The sequence below is a fragment of the Diabrotica virgifera genome, chromosome 1 (genome assembly GCF_917563875.1).
Source record: "Diabrotica virgifera virgifera chromosome 1, PGI_DIABVI_V3a".
NCBI classification, from domain to species: domain Eukaryota; kingdom Metazoa; phylum Arthropoda; class Insecta; order Coleoptera; family Chrysomelidae; genus Diabrotica; species Diabrotica virgifera.
In genome coordinates this window covers 232,216,336-232,235,368 of record NC_065443.1, presented here as the reverse complement: position 1 = coordinate 232,235,368, position 19,033 = coordinate 232,216,336, and the positions used below count along the sequence as shown (strand labels likewise).

At 32.1% G+C, this 19,033-nt stretch overlaps 1 protein-coding gene across 7 annotated transcripts in view; it reads left to right on the top strand.

The window, feature by feature from the left end:
- The window catches only part of LOC126879065 (phosphatidylcholine:ceramide cholinephosphotransferase 2-like), a 520,373-nt gene that overhangs the window by 392,969 nt on the left and 108,371 nt on the right, over positions 1-19,033 (top strand). The window contains exon 1 of one of the 7 annotated variants that reach the window (XM_050641961.1): positions 11,666-11,724. The exons of 5 other annotated variants lie outside the window; for them this stretch is intronic. In XM_050641961.1, the coding sequence (XP_050497918.1) occupies positions 11,720-11,724 (5 nt within the window). In that variant the 5' untranslated portion in view covers positions 11,666-11,719. Of the gene's footprint in view, positions 1-11,665; positions 11,725-16,998; positions 17,205-19,033 lie in introns of those variants that run through there. One more of the 7 variants, XM_050641963.1, reaches the window with a different exon arrangement.

Genomic DNA, 19,033 nt, shown 5'->3' with positions numbered 1-19,033 from the left:
GTCATAGATTTAATGACATCATAACCCAATGCCTCATATAGGTATTAGATTTAGGTATTAGATTTTTCGCTATTGTCAAGTTTAGCAGCAAAGCGCTGTCGCTAAATACAGTCGGAAAATTGAAAGAATAAAGCTTTTCATCGATTGTCAATTGTTTTAAACAATTATTGTAATTTATTGGGATTTTTAAATTTTAATGTTTTATTAATCAAATTATACCAATTAGGTACATTAGGGGCCGGTTGTTCGAACGCTAATCAAAAATGGAATCAACTGATCATTATAAAATATTTAATTACTGTCACCAATTGTCAATGTCAACTTTTATTGGGTTGCTGAAAACGTAATTGATTACAATTATGAGATTAATTAATAAATTAGGTTAATAATTGTTATGTTAATTAATAATTAATTAATTAATCAATTATGTTAATTATCATAATGATAATTAACATAATTGATTACAATCAACTGATTGTTGTACGAACAACGGATTTTGTTATTTGATGGTTGCTAAGGGGACTTAATTATAATCAACTTCTTGATTAGCGTTCGAACAACCGGCTGTATACTTCAACTATTTTTAATTGAAGGTGTTTCATTGGCAACATCGCACTTAAAACGAGTCACCAATAGTTCACTTGTTAGCTTTCCAGTGGCGTACCAAAATAATATTTTATTTATTTATTATTTATATAAATAGGTAGGTAAGTAATTACGTAAAAGTTAAATCTAAGATCTATGTAATTATTAAATTATCATGTATGTTTTGAAAGGTATTTTCTAGTTTTCTAACAAAATAAAGTAAATATTCTTCTGAATCTATTTCTTTGTGGCATCTTATGCAATTACGTACAGTATGATGCATGTTTGGAATAAATTCGTTATTTCGTAAGCCACCGACTTTAAGGAAAAGTCCTGAAACAGGTCGATTTTTACTTTTAAATTATGATTTTTGAGACATATATCGTACTAGTGACGTCATCCATTTGGGCGTGATGACATGATCGATCGTTTTTTTAAATGACAGTAGGGGTCGTGTGATAGTTACTTGAAAGGTTATTCAATTCTCTATTCAGCAATATAAACATTAACATAATTATTTATACAGGGTGTTCAAGAAATTTTTTTTAAATTAAATTGGCTCAAAAAAGAAGAGTGCATGAAATTTATTTAATTTAAAATACATTCTAATGCTGTCAGAAGACCGAAAAAAAATGGTTTTTGATAAATAAACATTGCTTTTCGCTTAATTTTAATGTTCGAGCTGCCACCCATCTGCCCCTTGACAGTTTAAACATTATTTAATTTAAGCGAAAAACAATGTTTATTTGTGAAATAAACAACATTTTTTCTATTTTCTGAAAGCATTAGGATGTTTTTTGAATTAAATAAATTACACACATTCTTCTTTTGCGTCGATTAATTTATTAAAAATAATTTTTCTTAGACACACTGTATGAGTAATTATATCAATGTTTATATTACTGAATAGATAATTGAATAAATAACCCTTCAAATGAGCTAGTACACGACTCCCATTCTCATTTAAAAAATTCGCCGATTACGTCATCACGCTCAAATAGATGACGTCATTAGTATGATATAAATCATAATTCAAAAATAAAAGTCGGCCTGTCTCAGGATTTATCCTGAATGTCGCTCGTTTACGAAAGAACGAATTTATTCCAATCATTTGCACCATACTGTATCCAATATTAGTTATATTAATGATTATACACTATTTTACTTGGAAAATAAGCCACAATATAACTTGAAAAAACAGTTCATTTGACGTTTCGACTTCCACTTCTGAAAGTGATACGTATACTTCTTACGATGTCAGTTGGACCAGAAGCATTTTTGGGGTCCGGTCAATAATTCTACGAAGAGCATAGAAATAAAGATAAACCATATAAACATTTGCTTGCTTCAAAATTGATCACTCCTTGTATTAGTCTACATGGACGCGGGTGTGGCTTACTACTTTCTAACGTATCTTATTGGGCAATACTGAAGAGTAATTGGTCAAATTGTTCGGAAGTGCTTAGGCTCAAATCATATCGTTATCTGGTCAAAATACCTTCTCATGTTTCAAAGGCGGCAAGCAATATAAACACTAAATAAACAGTGTCGTCGTCATAACTTACAATTATTTTATTTTTATAATACATTTTTTGTCTCATTTCTTTAGTACTTAAAAAATGAATAAGCACATTAAATTTCATTTGTAAGTATGTATTATATACTTTTAATGATCAATTTTAAATTTTATTGTATTGTATTATACTGAAACTGTATTGTTTATACAGGATGTCCCATATATTATGCGAGATTTAATGACGTCAATTTGCTCAGTCCGCTGATTGGATAATGTAATTAATGGAATTTTTCATGTTTCATATTTTTATTTTTTCCATATTTTCCTTTGTATGTGTCCATGTCTAAGAGCCATATATGAGGAGAGGGAGTGTACATTGATTGAAGACTCTTGATTTTAGGTATTGGGGGTATTTTTTTTTCTTTAGAATAAAAGACAGTTTTCCGAGTGATGCCCAGGCCAATCTTATTATTTTTTTTTATTTCTTCGGTCTGATTTTTTTTATTTAATTTAGTGATTTGTCCTAGAATATCTCTTTTACTTGCTTTATTCTTGTTTGTGCCACTGTAATTATTGGTTCTCCTTGTTGATTGGTCATGGCTTTTGTTTTACTGTAAGCGATGTTCAGTCCCATCTTTGTCGATTCACTATCTAGTGCTTCCATCATTCTTGGTAATTCTTCACTATTTTCTGTTTTAATACAATATATATGTTACAGTTCAAGTTGATTCTCAGTTAGAGTTGACTCCAACTAGTTGGAGTCAACTCCAACTGAAACGAGCAGTAAAAGTTGATTTTAAAAATTTAAATCAACTTTTACTAGTTGGAGTTAACTCTTCCTGGATCGATTCAGTAAATGTTGATTATACGAGAATCTCAAGTGCATTTTTGATGAGTGTGCGTTTCTTTGTTTTGACCATTTCAACTACTTATTAGTATAGTGTGTAACGCCGCCCCCGTTAGGTAAATTATTCTGATTAGATTTTTTGCACAAACTTACTCAAAGAAATACATCCGTATAACAATCCTTATAACAAATACACAGGGTGTCACGCGGTACCGCGGTCGAAAAATTGTTTAACCAATTTCAGTAAAGTCAGTCAGTAAAGTGACTCTTAATCGAACGAGTCTGATATTACGAGCAGAGGAACAGACGCGTTCGATAAAGAGTATTAAGGTGGTGCGTACAAAATTGTATCGTTAATCATAAAAAACATAACACTTACTTACAACTTTGAGGAAATTTTTTTAATTTTAGACGAAATAAAAAATTCGTATGACAGTAATGACAGTAATGACATATGACTTTTGCATGATGGCCGGTTTTGATGTTTAATCGATAGTTATCAATATTGTATACCTACCTAATTACTAAATCTGTAAAGTTTTGATTTATTTTGTATGAATATAATTGCGAAACACAACAGAATTTTACTTTTTGACAAAAATTTTATTAATAATAAGATAAATTTTGTACAATATTTTTAATAATTAAAGTAAATAAATTTTAATTTCACTCAAATAAATAGTCGATTGCTGCCATTGACCACTTACATTCAATCTCGGTTGATTTGATTAATTATCGCGGCAGGTAAAGTAACATTCTTCTTTCAATACAACAAAATGTTACTTTACTGCCGAAAATGAGGGCAAATGAGTACAATAATGAATGATTTTAGTGAAGTTCGGCGATAAACAATGATTTTAAACAAATTCGCAAAAATACATAGTTTTTTCACTTCGTACAAATTTTTTTTAGATCCGTTGGGCCTTTTTTTCTCTAAAATTGACTGTTGTCGAGTTATTAGCAACTTATTTGAAAAACGCCAAAATAACCATTTTCAAGGTTTAATAACTCGGTTAAAGATAATTATTGTGAAAGTCGAGCGAGCGGCCGTGGAGTAACGGCATAATCGCTGGCCTCATACGCCAGTGCACGTGGGTTCGAGCCCTGCTAAAGACAAACCATTTTCATTTTCAATAATGACACGAGCCGTCTCACCGTGCCTCGGAGAGCACGTTAAGCAGTCGGTCCCCCTGGCTAGTGTACATCGACACTAGTTACTTGAAACAGGGTTAAAGATGTAATTGGCGCCGGAACTGTCCGAAAGGCAAAAATGCCATACGATATTATATATTATGAAAGTCAGAAACCAAAAAAAATCAAAGATTAAAGCTACCTCTATAAGATCCTGAAGAAATTTTTGTCATTATTTCATTAATAAGATAATATTTTTAATTATCAACAATGAGCGCTAAGCGTGTATTGAGGCGGCCGTCAATGTGAGTGCGAGTAAAATTCACCATTGGACGGCCGGAATGGTGCATCTCTTTAGCACTCACCATTGACGGCCGCCTAATACGTACTTATCGCTCATTTTTAGTAATTAAAAATAAAGCTTAGTAATAAAATAGTGACAAAAATTTCTGCTGGATCTTGTAGAGGGGGCTATAAACTTTGATTTGGTCACTTTCTGACTTTCATAATAAATAATAATGGATTTTAACCGAGTTATTAAGCCTTGAAAATGGCTATTTTCGCATTTTTCAAATTTTAAATCGCGTATAACTCGACACCAATAAATTTTAGAGAAAAATCACAAAATACCTTTTTTTGCTCAGAATGACCCATGATCTAAACTAATGATCTAAAAAAAAATTGTTCGAAGTGAAAAAATTATTTTTGTGAATTTGTCTAAAAAAATTGTTTAAACAATTTATCGATCAAGGTACTTCCTGGCACCCAGTAGATTTGTTATAAGGACCTCTTTTGAGTAAGTTTGTGCAGAAAATTCGAATCGGAGTAATTTACCTAACGATGGCGACGATACAGCCTAGACTAATTTGAACATATTCAGTAACATTTAATTTCTAGAATCGGCTGTTTGCGCGAATCAGAATCAACTTTTACTAAATGGCATTGGGAAGAGTATACTTTTCCTAGTTGGAGTCTACTTTTACTAGTAAATGTTGAATATAAATCTTCATTTTATATTTATAATCAACTTTTACTGAAACCAGCCGTTAGAGTCGACTCCAACTAGTTGGAGTCAACTCCAACTGGATAATCAACTTGAACTGTAACATATATACTTACAAGTCAAAAGTGACATTTGGAAAAATTGTGTAGCTCATGTTCAAGTAAAATAAAAATATTATATTGCTTTGTCACCAATATTATTGTCTTCTTCTTTTCCTTCTTCTTCTTCTTGTGTAGACATGACTGTCTGTTTTTCAATGTGGCTCCAGTAAGTTGTCATTCCATCGTTTTCGTGGTCTTCCCACTTAGTTTTGGATCCCGCGTATGAAAAAAAAGTTGATTAATAGCAAGCTGAAATTTTTTTAATAGCTTAAGGGTGTGTAGTTGGAGAAACTTTGATATATGGGAACACTGGAATAGGGGAAGTTTTAATTGTGGAACAGGTTAAAAATTTGGAACGGCCAGACCACGAAAACGGCACATGTATTTTGTCCGACAGAACAGACTTAAACTCTCCGAACAGAGATTAAACTCTCATGCAAAAATCAGCCTACTATTTATCACCAAATGTGCGTTTTAATGAGTGGAACATGTAGAACATGTCAAATGACAGGAATTATGACAGCTGATAAATAGCAGTCTGATTTTTGCATGAGAGTTTAATTTCTGTTCGGAGAGTTTAAGTCTGACCGTTCCAAATTTTTAACCACAATTAAAACTGCCCCTGTTACAGTGTTCTCATATATCACAGTTTATCCGACTAGACACCGTTTAAGCTATTAACAAATTTTCAGCTTACTATTAATCAACTTTTTTTTTCATACGCGGGATACAGACCTAACTGATCGTCTTCCTATTGGGGAACCGTCTCTCGCCGTCCTTACTACTTTGTTTTTTGTCATTTGGCTCATGTAGTTGTTCCATTATACTCTTCTGCTTTTTACCCAGTTATTGATGTTGTCCACCTTGCATATCTGTCGTATATCTGCACTTCTACCTCTTCCCATATTTTTCAAAGTATTTTCATCTCTGCTGTTTCTAGCATTCTTTCTGTCCTTTCTGTATCAAGTCGTGTTTCTGCCGCGTATTTATGTCATTATTGGTCTGATAACTGTTGTGTAAATTGCGCCTTTCACTTCTTTTCCAATATTGGTGTGGTAGTTATAAACACGACAAGTGTCGAATCAAGTTCTGAACACACGGATAGTGATATATTTCAACTTGTCAAAAATATGTCCTATGTATAGTATTTTTACTACAAAAGCGATATTACGTAGGTAAAAATTTTTGACGTAAGAGAACTGTCAAAACATTAGAATGTGAATTTTCATTATTGCCATGTTTATTATAAACATGGATATAATGAAGAGTCACATTCTAATGTTTTGACAGTTGTCTTACGTCAAAAATTTTGACCTACGTAATATCGCTTTTGTAGTAAAAATACTATACAGTAGTAAAAGTGATCTCTTCATTAGTCATGAATTAGACAATTCGACTGGAAGAGGAATTGTTCGTTTTCATGTATTTTATGTGTATATTCAAAGTGTAGTCTTATTTCTTTAGTTCCCAAATTAATAAGCACGTTAAATTTCATTTGTATTATGTATTTTTAATTATCTTTGGTGTCAATTTCATAAAGAAATGTGAACAATTAACAACATTATTACTGTTTAACAAATATTGAACCATAATTTAAAAATAAAAGTTTACTCATTAATTTCTATTGCGCCGCCTATGTTTTACAAACGGTGCCGACAATCGGTGTCGAATTTTGTTTTTATACTGGTCCAACTGACATCGTAAGAACTGTACCTATTAATATTTTGTATTTTGATAACGATTTCCGAAGTGGAAGTCAAAACGTCAAATAAATTTAATTTTCAACTTAAAGTGCGGCTTATTTTCGAAGTAAAATAGTAAATATAGCAAAATTTTATTAATAGAGAGTACCTATCTATACAGTATTTCAAGGTCAGTTTTCACTTCAAATTATCATTGATGTGTGTTTATAATAAGTATTGAGTTTCATTTACTATCCTTGATCTTTGGGAACCGCGTGAATATTATTTTGCAGATATTAAAACGTGAAAGAATAATGGCAAATTGCACCAACAAAAAGCAATGTTTGGTTTCATTTTAATTAACTAAGAACAAACTCGCTGCAATTTTTGCTCCAAAGTTTTAAAAAGATCAGAAAATACCGGGTGTCCACTTATATTTTCCCCTATTTTAACTACCTATAACTTCTAAACGGCTCAAGATAGAAATATGCGGTTTTCGCTGAAATGTATTATTTTAGTAAAAGTTTTGTCTGAATGGATTGAATTGTTTATATCGCTTTCAAGTACGAAAACAAAAATGGCGGATTTTTGAAAAAAACGTTGACTTTTTTTTAGTGGAAGACCCAGTATATTTTTTGTAAATTGAAAGAAAGGTCATTTACCTATCCAGCGATATAAAGTTTTTTAAAATCGGTTGTCAAATCACTGAGTAATTAATTTTTAAAATGAGAGGTGCAACATGGATATCACATACCTAAATAACATAACTAAGCAAATTGATATTATGTTATGTGATTTTCACATTGCATCTCTCATTTTAAAAATTAATTGCTCAGTCATTTGATAACCGATTTTAAAATTTTTTATATCGCTGGATAGGTAAATGACCGTTTTTTCAAGTTTTTAGGTAAATGACCATTTTTATATCGCTTTTAAATAAAAAATGGCGGATTTTTGAAAAAAAAAACTTTGTTGATTTTTTTTAGTAAAACACTCAGTATATTTTTTTGTAACTTGAAAAAATGGTCATTTTCCTATCCAGAGATATAAAATTTTTTAAAATCGGTTGTCAAATGTGGAAATCACATAACATAATATCAATTTGCTTAGCATGGTATTTAGGTATGTGCACCTCTCATTTTAAAAATTAATTACTCAGTGATTTGACAACCGATTTTTAAAGACTTTATATCGCTGGATAGGTGAATGACCTTTATTTCAATATACAAAAAAATATACTGTGTGTTCCATTTAAAAAAAGGCAACAACGTTTTTTTCAAAAATCCGCCATTTTTGTTTTCGTATTTGAAAGCGATATAAAAAATTCAATCCATTCAGACAAAACTTTTACTAAAATAAAACATTTCAGCGAAAACCGCATATTTTTATCTTGAGCCGTTTAGAAGTTATAGGCAGTTAAAATGGGGGAAAATGTAAGTGGACACCTGGTATTTCCAATTTAAACGCCTATTAAAAATAAAAACATGGTGGAGTTTTTTTTTAATCAAGTAAACGAAAGAAAAAACGAGAATACGAACAAGAGTGAAGACAATGAATCGAAGATTAAGATTTACTAAATATTTTACTTTAAAATGTACATACATATAATATATTATGTCTGAATTATCAATATTAAATTATTAGTGAGATAAAATTAAATTATTAGAGAAGATTTTTCCACCAAGCATCAAAAACACAATTTGATTAAATTATTAAAGTTTTGTATTTTGATAGTGATTTCCAAGTTGGAAATTGAAACGTCAAATACGTTTAATTTAAAACTTAAATTGTGGCTTGATCCCATGTCACAAGAAAAAAACACCCCACGTCTACGTCCATGCAGATAAGGACACCTGTTGACGAGTAAAATATTTCTTGGATTCTCACCCTTCCTTGGACGTAAATATATAGACCAGCGAAGTATTGATAAGGTTACCAATGATTCACAGTGTTCAAGGAATTTGTTCAACTAAGGGCCGGTACTTTATGTCCCGGTTAAACCTCGGTTAGCTAACCGGGGTTTAATCGGGACAGAAAAGTACCCCATAGGGCCTCTTGCGTTGTAATAAAAGTAATTATAATTATTATTATAATTATTTATGAATATAATAATAAGTATAATTGCGTTTATGTCTATTTTATGCATATATTTCTGTCCCGATTAAACCCCGGTTAACTAACCGGCTGTTAACGGAGACATAAAGTACCGGCCCTTAGTGGCTCGTAAATATGACCCATAGACCGGAGGTATATTGTTACCGGGGCAAATTTTATGAAATCATCTTCCTTTTTCCCTTATGCACATTGGCAAGGCATACCCAATAAAAATGCCCCCGGTATAAATTTAGTTTTAAAATTTAACATTGTTGCCGATAGTTCTCAGCTCAATTTGTAGATGAGTCGCCTTCAATTAAAAATGGTTGGACTATAGCAGTTTCTATTTCACTGTAAAGTTTTTTAACTACTGCTGTATACACCCAACTAATGGTAATTGTATAAATATAGTGAAGCATCGCACCTCGCCACCTCGCTAGGCATTTCGCCGCGGTGCTCGACGCATATTATTATTCGACATGGAAAAATATATCGCATCGAGCATCGTGGCGAGGTGCGTAGCGATGTGCATGGCGAGGTATTTCTACCCTTTTACTTTCCCATTTTACGAAAAATCGTAGTACATGTACAATGTACAGGGTTATTCACTATATTTTGACCCCCCTGTAAACTGCTTTATTTACAGAATTAGAAAAAAATGTAAAATACAAAAGTTGTTCGATTTTTAAATTATGATTTTTTGACATCATATACAGTATGTCCCTGTAAGTTGTATCCATATGGAAAACTTTTTTATTATTAATTTTACGAAAAAAAGTCATTCTTCATAAAAAGCTCTGCATGGTCCAAAACCTAAGATTCAACCATCAGATATAAAATTTTATAAATATTATACGAGGTATGTCAAAAAGTTTGAATTTCACTCAAGAGTAAAGTAGCTTTATTTTTCACAATATTGAAAATTGCTATTATGAAAAGTTGTTTGGAATTAAAAACTATATTCTAATATGCAATTACATCCTTCTAATTGAAAAATTTTTTTTTGAAAAATTATGGATAACTAACATTATTTTCAGTTATTTCAATTCTGATAACTCTTTTATTATTAATTTTACGAAAAAAAGTGATTCTTAATAAAAAATTCTGCATGGTCTGAAACCTAAAATACAACCATATTATGTCAAATTTTATCAATTTTATACAAGGTATTTCAAAAAGTATGAATTTGACTTAAGAGTAAAATACCTTTATTTTTCACAATATCGAAAATTGTTATTATGAAAAGTTATTAAGAATTAAAAACCATGTTTCAGTATGTAATTACATCCTTCTTATTGAAATATTTTGAACTATAAAGGTATTTTACTTTTGATCTAAATTTATCTTTTTTGACACACCTCGTATAAAATTGACATAAGATGGTTGTATTTTAGGTTTTAGAGTATTTTAGACCATGCAGAACTTTTTATTACGAATCACTTTTTTCGTAAAATTAATAATAAAAGAGTTATTAGAATTAAAATTACTGAAAATAATGTGTTATCCATAATTTTTCAAAAAAAATTTTTTTTCAATTAGAAGGATGTAATTGCATATTAGAATATAGTTTTTAATTCCAAACAACTTTTCATAATAGCAATTTTCAATATTGTGAAAAATAAAGCTACTTTACTCTTGAGTGAAATTCAAACTTTTTGACATACCTCGTATAATATTCATAAAATTTGATATCTGATGGTTGAATCTTAGGTTTTGGACCATGCAGAGCTTTTTATGAAGAATAACTTTTTTTCGTAAAATTAAAAGGTTATTCAATTCCCTATTCAGTAATATAAACATTAACATGATTAATTATACAGGGTGTCCAAAAAACCTTTTTTTACTTAAATTAATTGACACAAAAAGAAGAATGTATGTAATTTATTTAATTCAAAATACATTCTACTGCTGTCAGAAATTAGACATAAATGTTTATTGAACAAATAAACATTACTTTTTACTTAAATTCAATGTTCAAGGTGCCACTCTTGTCAGTTTGAACATTGAATTTAAGCAAAAATCAATGTTTATTTGTGCAATAAACTTTTATTTCTGTTTTCTAACAGCAGTAAAATGTATTTTAAATTAAATAAATTACATACATTCTTCTTTTGTGTCAAATAATTTAATTCAAAAAAAAATTTTTTTGGACACCCATATACACCCATTTATACACCCGTATAAATAATCTTAATGCTTATATTACTGAATAGATAATTGAATTACCTTTCAAATGAACTAGCACACGACCTCTATTCTCATTTAAAAAAATAGTCGATTACGTCATCAAGCCCAGATGGATGACGTCACTAGTATGTTATATATGTCAAAAAAACATATTTTAAAAATAGAATAACTTTTGTATTTTACATTTTTTTCTTATTCTGTAAATAAAGCAGTTTACAGGGGGGTCAAAATATAGTGAATAACCCTGTACCTATGTACTTGAAAATGTCTTTCACTGAGCATAATAGTTTTCTTAATAAATGGCCAGAAAGAATAAATACCTAACTTGATTAAAGCCAAAAAACAACAAAATTTTGAAAAATTTTATAGCTATTAAAATTTATATAAAATAATTTACATAACTTTTCCTGTAGTCCACCTTGAACATTATTGTATACTCGTGCATTTTCGGAAATAAACTCATCATAAACTGCTGATTGTTTGTCGTTATAAACGACCTCAATTTTGTTTATAACCTACCTGTGAAATGTTTGATAAGAAGTATCTTGGTAAACCGACGCCTATTGTGACAAAATGAGGTAACTTACTGATATATTTTGACCATTAAATGTATTTTTTATTCAAAACAAAGTTTCACTGCATAGTTTGATAGTGTGGTTTTCATAGTATAACATATTATTTCGTTTTAATATGTGCGCATTGTTTAGAAAATATGTAATGTCACTGCTATCACCTTGAAAGTTCACACGTTTTCTATTTTTGCATGATGTATATTATACTATTACTACTTACTTCAAGATAAAATTTCATTTTGACCTTTCTCCTAGTTATCCAACGTTAATGTCTTAATTGGTTAACTATAATTACTATTTTTACAAATATTTCAGTGTGTACACAGAAAAGTAAAAACAAATATTCACCATTAATAATCCATTTATTTTTTTATAATTAGTAAAAATAAACACAAATAAATAAAATATATTACAAATAAAATAAAATAATAAACGAGAATAGCAGGGGGAAACAAGCCACGAAAGCACTCCATGGAGTGATATGGAACAGCACTCTAACCAAAGAAAACAAAAAAAATATAACATTATAATTATAACATTAATATTAAAACATAAAAATTATAACACTAGCAGAAGAACAAAAGGTTTTAGGTCGGGAAGATCATGCACTGGCGCTCTATTTATATTGAGGCAAGTTTAAGAAAAATTATTAGAATACAATAAACCGGCATCTTTATGTTTCGTGGACCTTAAGAAGGCATTTGACAGGGTCAATGACGTTATCCATTTGTTGTATTTAAGAGAGGTACCTCTATGAACAATTAAAATGATCGAAAATATATACCAGAACAACACAATAAAAGTAAAACTAGAAGATGAACTAAATGACCCAATTGAAGCTGGCAATGGGATAAGATAGGGGCATTTCCTGAGTCCTTTTTTATTGTGCAACCTGGTCATGGATGAAATAATAAAAAAAGCGTAAAAAACTAAAAAAAAAGGATATCAAATGGTAGAAAATCCTGAAGAACAATTTAAAATAACTATGCAGGCGATGACATACTAATCTCTCAGAGTGAAGATGATTTACAATGATGATTTATGTATGCCGTAATACCAATTTGATATAACCGCCAAAAAATTTAACATGCTAATTTTCTCAAAAAAGACAACATAATAATAATATGGTGATAACAACAAATTCAATAATATGTAAATTAGAGCTGGATGGTCAGATAATAGAACAAGTGATGCAGTTTAAATATCTAATCATCACACCACACTATCTAGCTACGGAAAGCTCGAGAAACAGAAGTGGAAGATCAAGTGAGTAGAGAAAACAGAGTCGCTGGTTGCCAGAATGAAACAATATGGATAGGCCTGGATCCTGTGTACCAAAAAAAAGTTTATTATGTAATAGCAAGCTGAAAATTTGTTAATAGCTTAACGGTGTCTAGTCGGACAAACTTTGATGTATGGTAACATTGGAACAGGGGAAGTTTTGATTGTGGAACGTGATTTTAATTGTGGAACTCCTCCTGACAAGTTTATGATTGTGAAAACTAGCAGGTTGTTTTTAAGTTTATTCAATAGCAAACTTTACTTATATAATATATGAAAAAATGTTTGTCCGACAAATATGTTGGGTATTTTAATAAGTCCGACACGTAGAACATGTCAAATGATAGGAATTATGTTGGTGGTAAATAGCAGTCTGAGTTTTGCATGAGATTTTAATGAAAGGGTTACAAATCAATTGGAAGTTCGGCCTGACAAAATACATGGGGGGTTTTCGTAGTTTGACGTTCGAAACCTGTAATCTGTTCCTCAATTAAAACTTCCCCTGTTACAATATTCCCGTACATCAAAGTTTGTCCGACTAGACATCGTTAAGCTATTAACAAATTTTCAGCTTGCTTTTAATAAACTTTTTTGGTACGCGGGATTCAGGCCTAGGAGTAATAAAAATATCGGTAAAGAAATAATGAAAGGCAGAATTTACAAAACAGGCATGAGACCAATAGACATACGCGGCAGAAATACGACCATATGTGAAACAATTGTGCATTTTATGATAGAAGTATATAATTTGGACCACGTATACTGCAGATATAAAGGTTCAAATTTAGATATGAGGCCATCTCATATTTTGCCTTTTACAAAAATGGCGGGGATTCAAAATGGCGACTATACATTGTGACTAATAGCACGATAACTTTTGAACGAGACTTCAGATTTCAACCAAATATGGTATATAGGTTCTTTTTTTGATGTATAAGATCGAGGTCTTGAACCGGAAGAATCGGTTTACCAGAAGTTGTGTTTTTCCTTGTTTTTATGTAAAAATACGCTGTTTTTTTTTTCAATTCTTTCACCCTGTATGTATTAATTTTTGAAAAAGTTAATACCACCATTGAAAAGAGCGTAAAAATATTTTTTAGGAAATATTTTTAACTTTTTATTTATGTTAATTACCATTTAATAAATGCAAAACGTATCTTCACATGTACCTATATGCGGCAGATTCATGCAAATATTATAAGAATTATTGTGCATTTAATGGTAGATGCATATAATTTGGACCACATACTACACATATAAAGGTTCAAATTTAGATACGAGGCCATCTCAGTTTTTGTTCCTTGTACAAAAATGGCGGGCATTCAAAATTGCGACTATACATATTATGTTACTAATAGCACGATAACTTTTGAACGAGATGTCAGATTTCAACCAAATTTGGTATATAGGTTCTTTTTTTGATGAGTAATATCGAGGTCTTGAACCGGAAGAATCGGTTTAAAAAAATTTGTGTTTTTACTGTTTTTTTATGTAATAATATGTTTTTTCTTTTTCAACTCTTTCACCCTGTATATATAAATTTTTCAAAAAGGTAATAACGCCATTGAAAAGAGTGTAAATATATTTTTTAGGAAATATTTTGAACTTTTCAGTTGTGTTAATTACCATTTGATAAATGCATAACGTATGTTCACATGTACCTATGGGCGGCAGATTCATTTTGAATGCCCGCCAGTTTTGTAAAAGACTAAATCTGAGATGGCCTCATATCTAAATTTGAATCTTTGTATGTGTAGTATGTGTGGTCCAAATTATATGCTTCTACCTTTAAATGCACAATAATTCTTATATTATTATTTGCACGAATCTGCCTCACATAGGTACCTACATGTGAAGATACGTTATGCATGTATTAAATGGTAATTAATAGAAGTAAAGCATACAGCATAAAAAACAACATATTTTTACATAAAAACCAGGAAAAACACAACTTCTGGTAAACCGATTCTTCCGGTTCAAGACCTCGATCTTATACATCAAAAAAAGAACCTATATACCAAATTTGGTTAAAATCTGAAGTATCCTTCAAAAGTTATCGTGCTATCAGTCACATATGTATAGTCGCCATTTTGAATCCCCGCCATTTTTGTAAAAGGCAAAATCTGAGATGGCCTCCTATCTAATTTTGAACCTTTATATGTGTAGTATATGGGGTCCAAATTATATGCTTCTATCATTAAATGCACAATTCTTATAATATTTGCACGAATCTGCCGCACTATACGACTATACTATACTCAGACACAACAAGATCGTTAGAAACTGTGCTAGAAACAGCAGAGATGAAAACTCTCGAAAAATCGGTGGTGACACTATGGGACGGAGTTAGGTTACGTTCACTACGGAGACCATCGCATGGTATCCTAGCCTAGAGCATAGTATCCTACCCTTCATATTCGTGAATTCTGGTATTCAAAATAATGCATTTATTTTACATAGCGATCGATAATATAGTTTCGATCGCCAGGTAAAATAAATGCATTATTTTATATGCGAGAATTCACGAATATGAAGAGTAGGATACTATGCTCTAGGCTAGGATACCATGCGATGGTCTCCGTAGTGAACGTAACCTAAAGGCGGTGATACATATCCGCGCCGCGAACTTCGCGATGTGTGAGCGCCGCGCGTTCGTGGCGCGGTTAATGTTTGTTAAAATTTTTCATTTTGACGAACCTTCCGCGATCCAGAGGAAACTTACGAACATTTAGTAATTGTAGATAATTAGTATTAAATGTGGGTGCCTCCATTGGATCCGTTTTTCTCCGATCAGATCAGATCCGATATCGGCCGACGTCGGGAGTAGCTTCTCCTATTCTCATCGAGAAGTGTTTGGTTTCATTCCGATTGGTTGCAAGTTGAGTTGCAAGTTGGTTGCAAGTTGTTTGCAAGTTGGTTGCAAGTTGTTTGCAAGTTGGTTGCAAGTTGGTTGCAAGATGGTTGCAAGTTGGTTGCAAGGTGGGGGTTGCAAGCTAACATGTTTAAATATATTCAATGTCATCATCTCATTTTCATTTTTCACGGTAAACATCAATAAGTTTGATATTTCCTTCCGACCACTCCATTACTAACAAATATTCAACTCAGGCGCCCCAAAACCAACAAACCAGTCGCAAACCCGTCCAAATACGTATTGCGAACCATCAAAGCATTTGTTTGAAAAGCCGACAGAAGTTAGATCGTGGTGCGCCGTGTGTGAGCCGTTTGTGTGCCACTTGAAAACACGTACTAATCTAACAAATATGCTGCGCGCGAGCGGCTCGCACACTGAGCAGAGCGCATATGTATACCCGCCTTTAGAAGTACAGTCGACGGAGATGCAAGGTGGAGAACATAACTAGGTAAGAAACAGACGAGTAGAATTTAATGACCACATAAGCCGAATGACAACAAATAGAGTAGTAAGGACGGAGAGACACGGTTTCCAATGGGAAGACGATTAGTGGGAAAACCACGAAAACGATGTAACGACAACTTACTAGAGGCACATTAAAACACAGATAGTCATCTCTATACAAAAAAAGAAGAAGACTTATTATGTTTTGTTTATTTTGTGGAGAAAATATGATCTAACACTAATATTTTTTCATTGTGATTTTAAACCGTAACTACCATCATAAATGTTTCTTTGTGGACATCTATCTAAACACATACTCGAATAATTATTGGTCTACTGATTCGATACAGTCTACGAGTTTCTAATCGTAGAATAACCTATCTTAACGTCCGACATGTGAAAGTAAAATCTATGTTATCTTTAGGAAAAACAACCAGTACAATATAATTTACCGTTTTCGTTACCAAGGTCATTTTTAAATATATTATTCTCCACACAAGTGAACAAAATTGTTGTGATGTAATAAGACTGTTGCTGATTTGACTTGTTAAATTGGAGTCCAATGTATAATTCGTGCAATTGATGTTGTCGGTTAGTCTGTGCCAGAGAACAATAACCACAGTGGTTATTGTTCTCTGGTCTGTGCTCTATCATTATTCGCGATTACATTTTTCGGATTCGTTGTGACAAGTATGCAACAGCAGCAGTAGTGTGTTACATTTGCTGCCCGTTTGTTACATGTTGGGTTGTGTTGGAGTCGTAATCTAATGAAGAATGAAACAGAGGTTCATTAACTTGTAATAGATTAATTTTGAATGTGAAGGAGATGCGCAGAAACAGGATGCTAGTGAGTATCTCACACGGAGCTAAAATTTTAAAAGTATCTTAACGATTTTATGTCTAATTTCTTATGTATTAAAAGGTGAGTTCTACAGTTTTAATCCCGGCTTTTGTCTCGATGGAATTGCTTTAGAATATAGGTACACTCGGACAAAAATATGGAATAGGGGAGACCGGGGCAGAACGGGATACTTAAGAAAGAAAAAATCATAGAAAGAAAACTAAACTGTGTATTAAAAAATAACGAAAGTCATACAGGATCACTTGTTATTAAACTTCATATAACTGACTTTATTTATAATCCAAATTGCTTAGTTATTTGGTTATAAAGAACTTAACTTATTAGTCCGAAATTTCCATTTTGCCCCGGTCACGGGGCAAAATGGGAAATGCTACGGGGCAAGATGGGAATGTATTTTAGTCAGGCTGGCAGAGTTCACAAATATGAGCACCTTCGTTTTTTTCCTCAACATCTATGCAGAAATTATGAGCCCATCCATGGCAGACACTACACACTACCCATCTTTCAGTTGACTGCAAATATAAGTATCCACAGCAGATGCAACCACAATCTTCATCATCTTTTGATGAGTCAGTGTCCATCTCGTTTTCTTCTTTAGTTTTCTTTGATTTTTTTTATTCGTGTCAGTTTTAATCAGATTCTTCTGATCTTACAAAGTTTAAATGCTGTAAAGTAGCGGCAATTTAGGAGAGCGGGGCAAGAAGGGATAATATCCCATCTTGCCCCGACCGCCTTGCCCCAACAGACATCATTTCAAATAAAATTAGTAATTTCTAACGTAAAAGATATAAAACGCTTCACAGCACGCAATATTAAAATTCAGTAACGTATATTATATTATATCATATTTGAATGAAAAACGTGATAAAACTTGCTTATTCACCTTATAGTACTTCTATAAATATCACCAAAATTTTTAACAAAACAAAAGAAAACGGTTTTTATGTCTGTAAAGAAGCATACTACGTGACTAGAAGTTTCTTTCTAATGACTGAAGTGAGTCAACCAACGTTCGTTCGAATGGCGCTATTGCCAATATTATGACGACTATAAGTTATGCACACCGACGCATTTCCCGTTCTGCCCCGAGCTTCGTTTTGCCCCGGTCTCCCCTACATATTTTGGAATTATCATGTGAAATGAAATAATTTCTTGTGCTGCAATCCTTAGCCCTCCCAGTATCATAGGAATAGAATTTCTTTTCGAAATGCGACATTTGAAAGTGTCATTCTGTATTCAATATGGTTTTCTAAAGTGAATCTCATTAATATCACACACACCACACTCACACACGCACCACACACACCCACCACACACACACATAACTATTCACTATTCTAATTAGCGACATGCGGTCCTGCGTTATCGTGCATTAGCACGAATATGACATATCCAATATCGCTGGCCAATGGCAAAACGTGATCTTTTAATAACTTTTCAATGTACATGTCAACTGTCCTTCGCAATCACCTCCACAAGTTCGATATATCCTTTCCGGTTTACTGTAAAGAGGCCGAAATCATTAGACCGAAAGCAGTAGACCGAACTCATTAGACCGAAAAGCACTTTACCTAAACCTCACCAGACCGAACAGTATTCTTCTTAACTTGCCCTATCAAGTCCCCTTGACGTTGGCTATTAACAAGGCGAAACTGTCTCTGTCTCGAGCTATTCTAAGCTATTCTAAATAGTTGTCCTGTTTTCTTTATTCCTGTCCACTCCCGGATATTCTTCAACCAAGTGGCCTGCTTTCTACCAATTCTTCTGCGTCTTTCGATTTTACCCATCATAATGTTGAAGAATATTATACCGGT